Raw genomic sequence first — 12,352 nt, forward strand, 5'->3', positions numbered from 1 at the left:
CTCCATTTTGCACTGTTTCTGTCATAGTGTCACTCCACGTTGTGTGCTCACTCAGGTGCTCCTTGGTATAATGGTTTGTGCCTCTGCTATGGTGGCTGCCTGGTCACGACTACAGAGATATGCTGTGAATGTACCAGCAGTTCTGACCCACATGCACCTGTACTGCTGGGAGATGCACAGAGCGATCTGGAAAGGAGGGTTTAGGCAGAGCCTGACGTTCATCTGGCCATAGCTATTTTGATTTCTAATTACAGCATGACAATCTCAGCCTGAAAATTTGGAGTAAGGAACGGTGGCTTGGATACAGCTCTATGCTGTGGCAGCAGGGATGCAGTTTGTTAACCCAGAGAGAGAAATGCAGCCCCTCCCTCAGCACAGATGCAGAACAGTAGGTGGTACTGCCAGTGCTATTGTCAGTGAAAGCATAAAGGGAAAAAGGCTTTAATTGATCACAGTCAATTGCAGAGCTCTCAAATCCCGGTCTGTGTGACAGCAATAAGAACCACATGCACAGTCTTTTATCAAAGGCAGGTTTTGATATTGCAGTGCTTTCTGATATCAGAGCCGTGGTCTGTGTTGGAAAAGTGCAATTAAAAAAGCTGGACATTTGGCAGGGATCTTTATCCGTGGTGGTGCAGGTATTTGTGGCCCCACATCCTCCTAGTGAAAATTGAGTTAATTATAACGAATTGAGCCACGAGATTATTGGATTGACTGCTCAGATTGGAGTTTCAGTAAAGAGAGCTCCTGGGTGAGACTCGTGCTTTCTGAATTGAACTGTGATGCTGCAGAGGAGAAGCAGGCAGGGCGAGCAGCGGGATGTGAGCACACTGCACTGCCACAGCAGGGTGAGCAGAATCAAGCAACCTGATTTATGTCTCTGCCAGAGATATTACTGACTTCACGGCTGCAGTACCAATGAAAGCTGTTGAGTAAATAATGTGCCGAGATATAGAAAGCAGGATCAGCCCATGACATAAAACCCAGGGGCAATGTTTGTGCAAGTCCAACCCACTTCTGAGCGCTGGAAAGCTTTGAAGTGCTGCTCTGCTGTCTCAGCAGCACCACAGCGGTGGCAGTGATAGTAACACTAGGTTACATTCAGCACATTTTCCCTTCCTTCTCTGCATCTCCCGGTTGCAATGCAGTCGGTGACAGTTCTGCCTTTGGGGATGTTAGCTCTGAGTAAGGCGGAGGGAGACTAATGTCAAGCAAGCCTTGTTTTATGTGTTCTTCTCAGTGGGTCGTTTGAGAAATTCCAATGAAGAATTCACACAAACTCAGCTTCTCTCCTGCCCTCAGCGAGTTTAATCCAGAGCTCTTGGAGGATTTTTCTGTTGTCTTGAAAGGACTTTGAGCCAGGCCCAAAAATACAACAGCGGGGCTCTGTGGAATCATTTTGAAACTTAATTGCATTGCATACATACAAGTGAGGTGAATGACAACATGCCACCCGAAGTCCAGCTCTACACAGCTACTGCTTTCAGCAGCCTCACAATGAGTCTGAGGTATACACATCATTTTAAAGCACTCCTCCAAGGGTGAGAATCATTAGACGTGGAAAAGAGAGGACAGAGTGCTGATTTGACATAATCATCTCAGCAGCTGCCTGCTCTGTGAATGCTGCTGAGTGTGTTAGGGATGTTGCTGGCAGTTGCCAAAATGATGACTGCAAGGGAGACAAGGAGGGGAAGCACAAATTAAAACACTTGGGAATCATTATCTCTCAGGTCTGTAATAGCCTGCATTCATTTTAGCTGGGGGGTGTTTGACTGAAACCCTCTCTTCCCCCCCTCCTCCCCTGGTAATTACCCTGTTGTCAATCCACGGGGTGTGAAAGTGCTTCCATTTCAAACCCACGCTATACTAAATTGCTTGTGTCTATATTACTATACTATAGAAAAACACAGGAGCAGCTCTTTTTCTTTTTTTGCCGAGATTAGAAAGGAATCTCTCATTTTATTATATGCCTTATTAATGTAACCCTCCCCACTCCTCAAATCATCTTGCTGTATGTTTCACAGTGAGCTTTCTCACCAGCACTGCAAAATGACTTCAGTGTCCCTTTCAATCCAAATGATGCTTCTGCTTGCTGATTTCCCCCTGGGATCTAAATGGGAGTCTGCAGAGCCGGGACAACTTCTATCTATCTACCCTTCCTCACTGCTTATTCTGAAAGTCTCTATTGGTGATACGGTGCATTTGTGCAGTGCTGATGCTTTCATTGCTCTTGGCTCTGCAGACAGGACACAACTCAAAGGCACCACGGCAGCTGTGGTCATTAGTTACCTTTAGATTAGACCCCAAGTGAGTGACAAGAAGAGCAGAGCTATGAGCAGTGAGCTTGCCTTATCTCTGTGGGCTGAATAAGGAGAGCAGGAGCAATGGTAGTAATGCCTATGCTTCCCCACAGAACTGCTATCACCCTGCCCACTAAAAGTACGGCATCCTGAAGATGCAAAGGAAAACATTTCTGCCTTATTAGCCCCACTTTGATGCTGCCAGGAAGGGAATCAGCTGTGCAATAGGTTTTTACTTAATTTGCACAAGGCATGCTACCCAAACCTTTCATGTAAAGCAGCTAATTGCTGGATATTAATTGCAGTGAGCTGAACTCAGCCTAGTTAAGAAAATCTCTGTATTCTGTTTCCAGGCTCTGGGGTTGTCTGCTTCTCCCTGCAGTCTTTAACCCGCTGCTTGTCTTTCTCACCATGTTTGTGATGCTTTGAGCTATCAGGCCTAAGGAAGAGAACAGAGGCAGCGGGTTACACAGAGAGGCAATTTACAAGGTACAGGCAGAGCAAAGCAGACATAAAAAACAACCAACCTCTAGATCCAATAGGTGTGAGAGACGTGCAAATGCATCATGTCTATCACAGCTCTCATTGTTTTCATATCCACGAGATCATTAAGGCATTTCCAAGTCCCCTGAGTCCATGACATACAAGCCCAGAATATAATAAACAGGGCTGAATTAATTGCACAATACATTGATGAACAAAATGAAGTAAAGCACTTCCATTGTACAAGGGGAAATGAATGCTTTGCATTGAACAGCAGTCACATCAATCCAAATTACAGCTCACACCACGTTCATGATAATGGGACCGCCTGTCTCAGTCAGACCAAGTAAGAATGCTGGAAGGAGCAAAGGCTGCCACATACTGCTGCATCCAGACAGTGCTTACACTTAAACTGGGCTGCAGTGGAGGACAGGGCAGATAGAGACTCCCCTTCCCAGAGGCACAAATGGCTTTTCCAAGGCCTGTTTGTGGCTTGGTTGAGAACGTGTGAGTTCAGATCCCCTACTGCAGACAACCTACACATAACATTGCACTGCACTGCTTGAACTGGATGTGGGACTGAAGGGTGACTCACACATTTCCACATCCAGCTTCTGCAATGAACTTCTGGCTCCTCTCTCATTCTTAGAGGCCCTGTCTTAAAAGTAAATTACAATAAAGAAACCGACCCAGCAAAATGTCATAATCTGTCTGTGAAATGTCATGCTCTGCAGATGGATCATGCATATACTGGGCAGGGAGGGTTGGGGAGGGTCACCCTTACTTCTTGGTTCTGCTATCCTATTGCTGTATGTGGGAAGAAGATGGCTGTTATAAACAGGGCAGGAAAGGAATTCATAGCTGTACACTGTGGGTTGGGGTTGGTCGTTTAGTTAACAACTTCCCCAGCTCTAAAATAGGAAAAGCCTTCAGAACAAGAAGTGAAGAAGTCCCAATTCTAAATCATAGGCTCCTTAAGGATGGGGAAGAGCTCTGTGATCAACAAGTCCAACCCAACCCACCTCACTGTGCCCACTGCCCACGTCCCTCAGTGCCACATCTCCACACTGAACACCTCCATGGATGGTGACCCCATTGCTCCCTGGGCAGCTGCTCCTTCTTTATTGTCCCTAATACCCAACCTGCACCTCCCCTGCTGTGTCTTAAGGCCATACTGTTGCTGTTACACGGTTCAAGGGCTGAGCCCACCTTGCCACAACCCCCTTTCAGGAGCTGTGCGAGCAATGAGGTCTCTCCCCCAGCCTGACCCATCTCCTTCCCTCAGCTGCTCCCCATAACACTGCGCTCCACACACAGCTCCGTTCCCATCCCTGGACACACTCCATATCCTCCATATCTTCCTCGTCCAACACCTCACAGCCTGACAGCTGAGACAAAAACCCCAACGAGGCTCCCCTCCATGTTGGGATCCTCCCCCGGGGCAGGGCGCTGAGGGAGGCGGTGTCCCGGCCGCTCCCGCCTTCCTTCCCTCCTTTGGGCGGCCCCGGGGAGCAGCCCCACGGTGGGAGTCACGGGGCGGGCGGGCCACTGCCATGGAGCTGCCTGCCGTCAGCCTCAAGGTACGGGGGGGGATATAGGGCAGAGCTTATGTGGGGCTGAGCTGTTGTGGGGCGAGGTGGGTCGGCTGGGAGAAAAGAGTACGGGGGTGGGCGTTGAGGCTGGTATGGTGCCTTGTGTGGAGGCGTGGGGGTGTTTGTGGAGGGAGAAGTGGCTGTTTCTGCCTTTTGTGGAGGGTTTTTTTAGTAGGGGTTGTCGCCCAGGTGGGCCCCCCCTCGGCCTTCTACCTCCCAATCCCCCCTCCATCCCCCAGCTGTGATCCTTATGGGTTTCTGAGGAGGCGAAGTTGGTGCTGGTCAGGGAACTCACCTCAGGAAGGTGACGGCTTTGTGGGCTTGTATAGACCGACAGAAACTGCTGTTCTGTGTTTTAACTTAATTTCTAGGGGGGGAGGGTGTGGAATGAGGGAGGCTGTAAACTTTTGTGCGATGTTTAGTGGAGAAACGGGAAATAAAAGGACTTCGGAAGTTACCCGTTAACTTCAGGAGGAAGCAGCTCCTCACACAGAGGCTGAAATCGGCCCCCTTTGCTCTTCATGTTGCTCGTGAGACTGAAGCCTTTTAGACTCTTTCCCCTGTTTTTCCTTCATTAGTTATACTTTCAGAGCCTTCTAGGGTGACGTGCTGCTTGTTTCCCAGCTTCCCTGTTGGGGTTTTGGGTGCGTTGCTGAAAGCTTTGCAGTTTGGTTGCAGGAGCTGGAAGAAAGGAGATGCTTCATGAATGAACGAGTCACCATGACAACATAAGTAAAATGTTGCATTTCCTCCCTGCTTTTTAGCAACCATTCTTAAATCTCCTCCTGGGTAAGAGTGATTTTGACCTGGCCAAAGTGTTCTCAGCATTGGGAAGTACCTTTTGTACAGTACTGGTTAGGGTGGTGTGGTGCTGAAATGGGTTACCCAGAGTAGTTATGGATGCCCCATCCTTGGAGTCATGTTGGATGGACCCTGAGTTGGCAGGGGATTGGAACCAAATGATCTTTCAGGTTCTCTCCAACCTAAGCCATGCTGCGTTCTGGGATTCAAGGGCTGTAACACAGTGAGTTAATAATTGTCCTGCATCTTTGTGCTGTCTCTGAGTTGTGGCCTGCTGCTCTGAAACACAACCCAAAGTTTGGCAAGGTTCTCATTCAGAGAGGGATTGGGAATAACACACTACTTCTATGGATTGGCATTAACTGGTTACAGTTTCTCTGTGATCAGATGGATAAACCTAATGACAGAAGAAGAAAACTTCCAAAGACCTGCGTGAGTGCAGCATTTGTGCCAGATTGTAGCAAAGTCTCAGCCTTGAGGTCCCTCTTTAACCCGCAGGTAGGACTGTAGCATTAATATGGCAGGCCTTGACCTGCAGTAGATGAAGAATTCACTCATGGAGCAGCATCTACTGGCTCAGCTCTGGTAGTAATGCTCAGCAAAGTGTGGAAAGCAGCATCACCTTATTATTGCAGTGAGTGTTTGATGGCTGGGATTGTTGCAATAGCTATTCTGAATCTTGAAATATCAAGTTTGCTTGAGCTTGGAAAAGGCCCTACAAAGAATATGCCTGAAATCAGATGTTTTGTTCTCGAGTGTTTTTATGTGCTAGCTCTGGAATCCTAGCATCATTTTGATTGGAAGAGACCTATGTATGTCACCTAGCCCAGCCTCCTGCTCAAAGCAAAGCTAACTTGAAAAGTAGATCAAGTAGATCAACTCAAAGAGCTGGCAACCACTTTGGAGATTATCTAGTGCTGCTCCCCTGCTAGAGCAGGCACCCCAAAGGAGGCTGCAGAGGAAAGCATCCAGGTGGGTTCTGAATACCTCCAGGCAGGCAGAATGAGTTCTTGTTCCAAAGAACTCTTCAAAAAAGCAATGTATGCTCTTAGGTATGGATATATCCCCCTGAACAGATGGGAATGAATTCTTCTGTCTCACCAGGAGGCTGCCTGCAAATTATCTCACGTAATGACTGCAGCTTTAAATAATGTTTTTCATTAACACTCCGTTTTCTGTGTGAAAGCATACCGAGACCATCAGCCAATTCCATAGTGCCCTGAAGAGCTGTCAGATAACTCAGACTAATAGCTCGGAAGGAAATGCTTTGTTTTTTCTTTCAGCAGCCCCCTGGATTACCAGCCCTTGCTTACCTGACTTTATGCTGGTGATGGAGCCTGCTTCTTAATTTAATAACTGCAATATTGATCTAGACAGCTTAAAATATATATATATATAATAAAACCCACTCTGCGTAATTATATTAACTGCTGAGCCTTGAGGGGTCTTGTGAGTGCATAACGTGCAATTAAATACTACCTAATTAAGAATTTCCCTGATGTTGTGATCGTCTCTTGGGTGAATGCTATTTGCATGTCTCCGTTCTTATCCAAGAACATCTTGTATTTTCCTGATTAGCAGTTTCTGCCTGGTCTCTGCGGTGCAATCTGGGAGGAGGGGGAAGCAGCGGGTGGTGCTGGAGCATTTTGTAGGCTTTCATGAGCAATTAAAAAAAATAGTCATTATTAAAAACCTGTTTGAGCAGCGTTTGAAGTTCAGGCGGTCTGTGCTGAATGCTCAGCAGATGTGATAGGGTGCTCCAGTGCAACCAGGGCTTTGTCTTATGATATCTATGTTGTGATATCTTGGCTGGACAGTCCAAGCCATTGCAGCTGCATCGCTCCTTCTGGTTTCACTCACGTCACAGCTTCATGGGTCATTAACTTTCCTGAAGCCACGAGTTCTGTGTGAAGTTAGAGCAGGTGTAGACATTTTGAGTCAATAAATGTGACAGTATTTGGGCACTAGTGTTGTCCCTGGAAGTGAAAAGAGTGGTGTAGCATGGCAGGATTGGCTCTTTAGGTTCCTAGAAGATGACTTCAGGTCTGTTAATATTGGAGTGAGGCAGGTTGGAAGGGGGTAAAGGGGAATTCACAGTGAAAATGCTGGGAGCTGCAGTCATGACAATTCATGGACTTCTTGGTGGTGGGATAGTAGATTGGTCATATATGAGCTGTGCTAGTTTAGTGTGAATTAGGTTGTCTGGCTTGACTTCTGGAGTTCCAAAATCAATAACACATTTAGAAAAGGCTTAAGCATGCCCTGAATCCACTGTCAGCAGTGATGATGACAGCGATGAATGACTACAGTGGAGCACAACAGGAAATACTCAGCAACAGAAGCAGAGAAAAAATGGTTTTGTCTTTGCTGGCCCTGTTGCTAGGGTAGTTTTTTGCACTGGTTCCAGGGCACCCTCCTGCTCTCTGTCATAGGGATGAGGTGGTATAATTTTATATCATTTCTCCCACAGTTTTCCCACTTGCTGACCTGTCTTCCTCTCTGTTTTTCCATAGGCCATCATTCTGGTGCACTGGCTGCTCACAGTGTGGTGAGTGATTGGTAACTGGCCTGGCTTGAGAAGAGCTTCCTTCAAACTAAGAATGGGATGTTCTTGGGGAATCAGCACTCCCTGTTCACACCTGTGTGCAAGGAGATCCTAAGGCCAAGTGCCTGTATGGGAGCAGGGATAAATGCAAACACTGCTGCAGGCTCCTTGTGAACTTGGGTTGGGTTTTCTTTGTCTTGTTTGGCAGGGGATGCATGAATAACTCGTTTCCAGCCTCCTATGCTTGGGGGAATTTCAGTGTCCTTGCAGTGGGGATCTGGGCCATTGTGCAGCGAGATTCCCTTGATGCCATCGTGATGGTGAGTGTGAGGGCATTTGCCTTTACCTGGCTGCTCAGGGAGAGGGTGGAGGGCAGAAAGGTTCCTTTGAATCAGTGATGATCTTCAGCTGCTCCCAGTGCAACAGTGAACAAGTCAAACTCTTTATTTATTTATTCTTGTCTCCCCAAGGGAACCTGGCTTCTACTTAAGCACTATAAACTGTGGTGAGAAGCATTCACTATCCATTATTTTGCTTCTCAGGGGTAAGGCATACTTGGTTCTTATTTTCTGCCTGCTGTTGTCGCTTTCAATGCCAGAGGAGGATTCAGACTATTTAATATGCTTGAGTTAGAGATGTCTTTAGAGATTCCCTTCTCTGATCATTAAAGAAATTGGCAAGCATAAATAAACAACCCAGGAACATACTAGTAGAAAGCGTCCAGCAGATGTGAAGAAAATACATGATGTATGAGATCATACGATAATCTGTTTACCTTGGGGCTGTGTCAGGGGTCATACAGAGGTGTTGTGTTATGCAGAGGTGAAAGCATAACTGTGTGAATGCTGATCTTCTAGCAGATAGAACCTATAACTGGCTGTTACTCCTGGTAGTTAATTCCTCATTCAATTCATGTCCTGTTCTCTCTTTCCAGTTCCTGTCCGGCCTGCTGTTCACAGTCCTCACAGACATCATTCACATCTCCGTCTACTACCCTTTACATACTTATCTCATCGATGCGAAGCGTTTCAGTATGGGCATGGCCATCTTCAGCCTCCTCCTGAAACCCGGATCCTGCTACTTTGTGTATCGAATGTACCGGGAGCGTGGAGGAGAATACATCTTCAACATAGGTAGGTTGCTTCCTCTAGATCAGTGTGGGCCGCATCCTCTGATGTTAGAGAATGCTGCTAGGGAAGAATTGTACCCTTCAGCCTCAGCCGTGTGCATCTGGATTCTGCCCCTCTTTCCAAGGAGAAGAGGATGACCTCTTTCTTCCTCGTGTCTGTTCTCACTTTTGTGCTCCTGCTGAGTCTTAGGCCTTAAATTTATATTCTTCCTCTCTTCCCTTGCAGACCTGGAGTCCTCGTCTGACAGCCGTTTTGCCTACAATGGTATTGATGCCACTGCTGTCACTCTTACTCAGTTAACTCAGGTTTTTCCTCTCTTCCTGCATTCTGTGCGCTTCTCAGAAGCCTTTGGGTGTCCTTCTCACTTTGTCAACCTTTTCCTTCTGTGGGGAAGTAAAGGCATCATCCCTTCTACCTGGGAATTATGCATGTGAGGAAAGGGTGGGTTTCTAACTCGGTGTCCTAGCTATCTTAATTGTTGTGGACTGCTGTTTCCTTACCTGGGAAATGGGACTGACGTTTACCTTCTGCTGCTTTGTGTGGAGGCACTTGTTTTTCCTCCTGGCTGTAGTTGCTAGAAATAATGTGGCAGCCCTGCCAGAGAGAGGTGTTATGGTTGGGTATTCTGTCAGCTTCTTTGCCAAGCATTCCTGGTGCTAGTTCATACTGGGGCAGCTGCCAGAGAGTGTTTGCTGTGTGGGAGTTCATCTTGGCAAAACCAGCAGCCTAGTGCAGTTGTCTTTTTCTTTCCTGAGGCTCTGTAGGACAAAGGGTGGTATAACTAGCACTGCAGTGTTTAAAAGCTGCCACTTAGACTGCATTGGTGCTAGCAAAAAAGATGAGGCTTCTTGTGAAAAGAGGTGGATGCTTGTAGAGAAGGAGAGGCTTTCAGAGGAAAACGGTGGCTTCACAGTATAGTTTGCATCTTGTAATAGAAGAATATGGATGTTCTCTCCATCAGCTGCTTGGGCAGATGCTGGCAGGTCTCCCTTAGCTGGCTCAGAAGGCCTGTGTGCCATGTCTGTGCCAGTTTTTATTAGCTGCTTACTCTACTTGTAACTCAGATTTGATATCTGTATCCTATAGAAAGTATAGGTGAGTATTCTCCCTTCTCCCCATGCTATTCCAGCACAGGCATGATGTCAGAATCTCTTCCCAGGCACAAGCTGGAATTCACTCACGTAGTATTTTCTTATCCTCTCCTGAAATGTCTTTCTCACAACATTCTCAGTACAAACCATGTGCTGTTGTTTTCTGTTGAACGTGGTTGACAATTTTTCTCTTTTCCTACTAACTGGCATTTTTCTTTTGAACTTAATTGTGATTTTCCAGGTCCTCTGTCTTGTCTTTCTTTTGAAACAAAAGCCCTCTTCACCACTGGGCAGCATCCTCACTGTGTAAAACAAGCCTGTTGTGGTAACATGGCATGCCACTCAACTTTTAGTTTCTTCTAAGAGATTCCGGGTGGTTTTTTTGTGCTCATTTTATTTTATTTTTATCAAGCTGGTTCTCTTCTTCTTCAGGTCTCAACCGTGCAGGCCGGGACCGCAGCGCCTATGAGACAATTGATCAGCAGGATGCCTCTCCACTGTGGCCTGACTCAAGCAAGACAGCTCAGCAACCATATTGAGGCCCCTGTCTGCAGCAGAATGGACACCTCCCTCCCCCAGTCCAGCCTTACACTCCTCCCGTGTCTATTCTGATGAAACAAGACCTTCTACTGAGCAAACAGAAGAGGATCTGATTTGACTTTTTCCTTCCTGAAGATTAGACAGAGGGGTTCTTGGAGTGAGTCCGGAAGATCTCAAGTGACTTTAAGCACTGTTTAAGCTGTTTAAGCGCTGTTTAAGCTGTTTGTAATTTCAACACACTGCTTTCCTCTCTCCCCCTGAATCCCTCCTATGTATGTGCAAGTGGATGCACCTTCTGCATTCTACTAAGTCTTGTATTGTGCATCCTCTCTATTCTAAGTAAGGGAGATGCACAGGATGTTCCTGGGCAAGCTATCTTTAACAAGCTTAAGGACTGCCCCTAAAACAACAGTTCAACATGTTTTGTTGTTGATATGTTTCCAGGAAACATCTGGGACTTCTTCAGGGCTGTTGTTGATGGTGTTTTATAATGAAGATTTATGACCATAACTCCCTGTGCTAGCTGTGGTGGTTTACGTGCAGTTGGGGTTGGTATCAAGTGCTCCTACTGGGCCAGGGAGCATTCACTGATGCTTTTATGGAAGTAAAATGTTCTTCAGGATACTTAATGGCTGCTAAATGTTGATTACATATGTTCTGTGCCTTGAAATGTCCTTTTGCCTTCAGCTGCCTGTCTTAATAGGACTTGAAGTGTTATACTTTTCTAAGAAAAACATAAAATGAACACAGTTCTTCTGTGTTAGAAAGAAAAATTACACTGGTCACCCATGTTTCATTTGAAAACACTGCTATTCCTGAGGCTCTGGGAGGGTTATTAGGGGGCAAGGTCTACAAGGCTTCAATGGCTCTGTTGTAAGCATTAAGCAAACATGTGGAAGGTACCGCATGGAGATGTGTTGGCAGTGAAGGTGAGTGAGTTAAAGGGCTGGGGAAGGGAAGAGGTGGGTTTGTGGTGAGCTCTGGAATGTGGCAAGCTATAAATGTAGATCTTATACACATTAAACCTGCCCTGCTGTGGCTTTCAGGGGGAAATCCTTACAAATAAATGTTCAGCAGGTTTTGTCAGAAGAAGAAAAGATTGTCAGCCTTGGCTGAAGGAAAATACAAGAGCTGGGAAGATGTGTGTTTTTCTGAAGCAGGTTCACTTTCAAGGTATGCATTTGTTATTTGAGAATTGCATTTCTCTGACAAGACCTGATGCTGTGTTGACTCTTCAATGACCAAAAGCCCTGTTAACTTTGCTCTATCCCTTAGGAATGTACCATTTGTATCTTTAAAGGCAAGCATTTTTCTTGCAAGTTTTGTCACTCTAAACATTAGCAGATGCTTCGTTCCCTCTACAGCACCAGCATTACGATGGCCTGCTGCTGTGCCTGGACCAGTGTTGCTTATGCTTGGCTGAACACACAGTAGATGCTGCAGAGCTGCATTAATCTGATTTACTCTCCCATGATGAAGACTAGGTAGGCAGAGTTTGTTTTTTATCAAGTCGCAGGGTGGGTTTATCCAGTGTTTTACTGTTCTTGAGAACTGTGCAGTGACCTTATAGATCCCATGTTCAAACACTCAGGAGATAGGCAGCTTTTTCTTCCCTCGACCTGTGAACTGCAGACAATTTTCAATGCAGCACTTTCTGAGTATTTGCATGAACATATGGTTACATCTAAGGAAGCTCTTCCAAGCCATTCTCCGTTGGAAAACAAAACAAAACAACAACAAAATCTGCATCAGTGCCCATCTAGTTGACGTGCTGTGTGTTTTCCTGTGGAGAGTTCAGCAGATGTGAGGGCAGCGCAGAGGAGCAAAGCAAGGCAGGGGCGTCAGCATGCTTGCTGTGAATCAGGGATGC

The 12,352-nt window shown here is 46.3% G+C and overlaps 1 protein-coding gene across 2 annotated transcripts; it reads left to right on the plus strand.

Moving 5' to 3' along the window:
* The first annotated feature begins 4,279 nt into the window (after positions 1-4,279).
* AGTRAP (angiotensin II receptor associated protein) lies at positions 4,280-11,255 on the plus strand. 2 transcript variants are annotated; one of them, XM_015882369.3, is made up of 6 exons: positions 4,280-4,363; positions 7,690-7,724; positions 7,930-8,041; positions 8,656-8,854; positions 9,077-9,115; positions 10,375-11,255. In XM_015882369.3, exons 1-6 carry the CDS (start codon positions 4,337-4,339, stop codon positions 10,479-10,481), a joined length of 519 nt encoding a protein of 172 aa, XP_015737855.2. In that variant the 5' UTR covers positions 4,280-4,336; the 3' UTR covers positions 10,482-11,255. The 2 variants fall into 2 exon arrangements, with proteins under 2 accessions (XP_015737855.2, XP_015737856.2); XM_015882370.3 differs by lacking the exon at positions 9,077-9,115.
* The last annotated feature ends 1,097 nt before the right edge of the window (positions 11,256-12,352 follow it).

This window comes from Coturnix japonica, chromosome 9, assembly GCF_054131305.1.
Source record: "Coturnix japonica strain WE chromosome 9, WE-NBRP24, whole genome shotgun sequence".
NCBI classification, from domain to species: domain Eukaryota; kingdom Metazoa; phylum Chordata; class Aves; order Galliformes; family Phasianidae; genus Coturnix; species Coturnix japonica.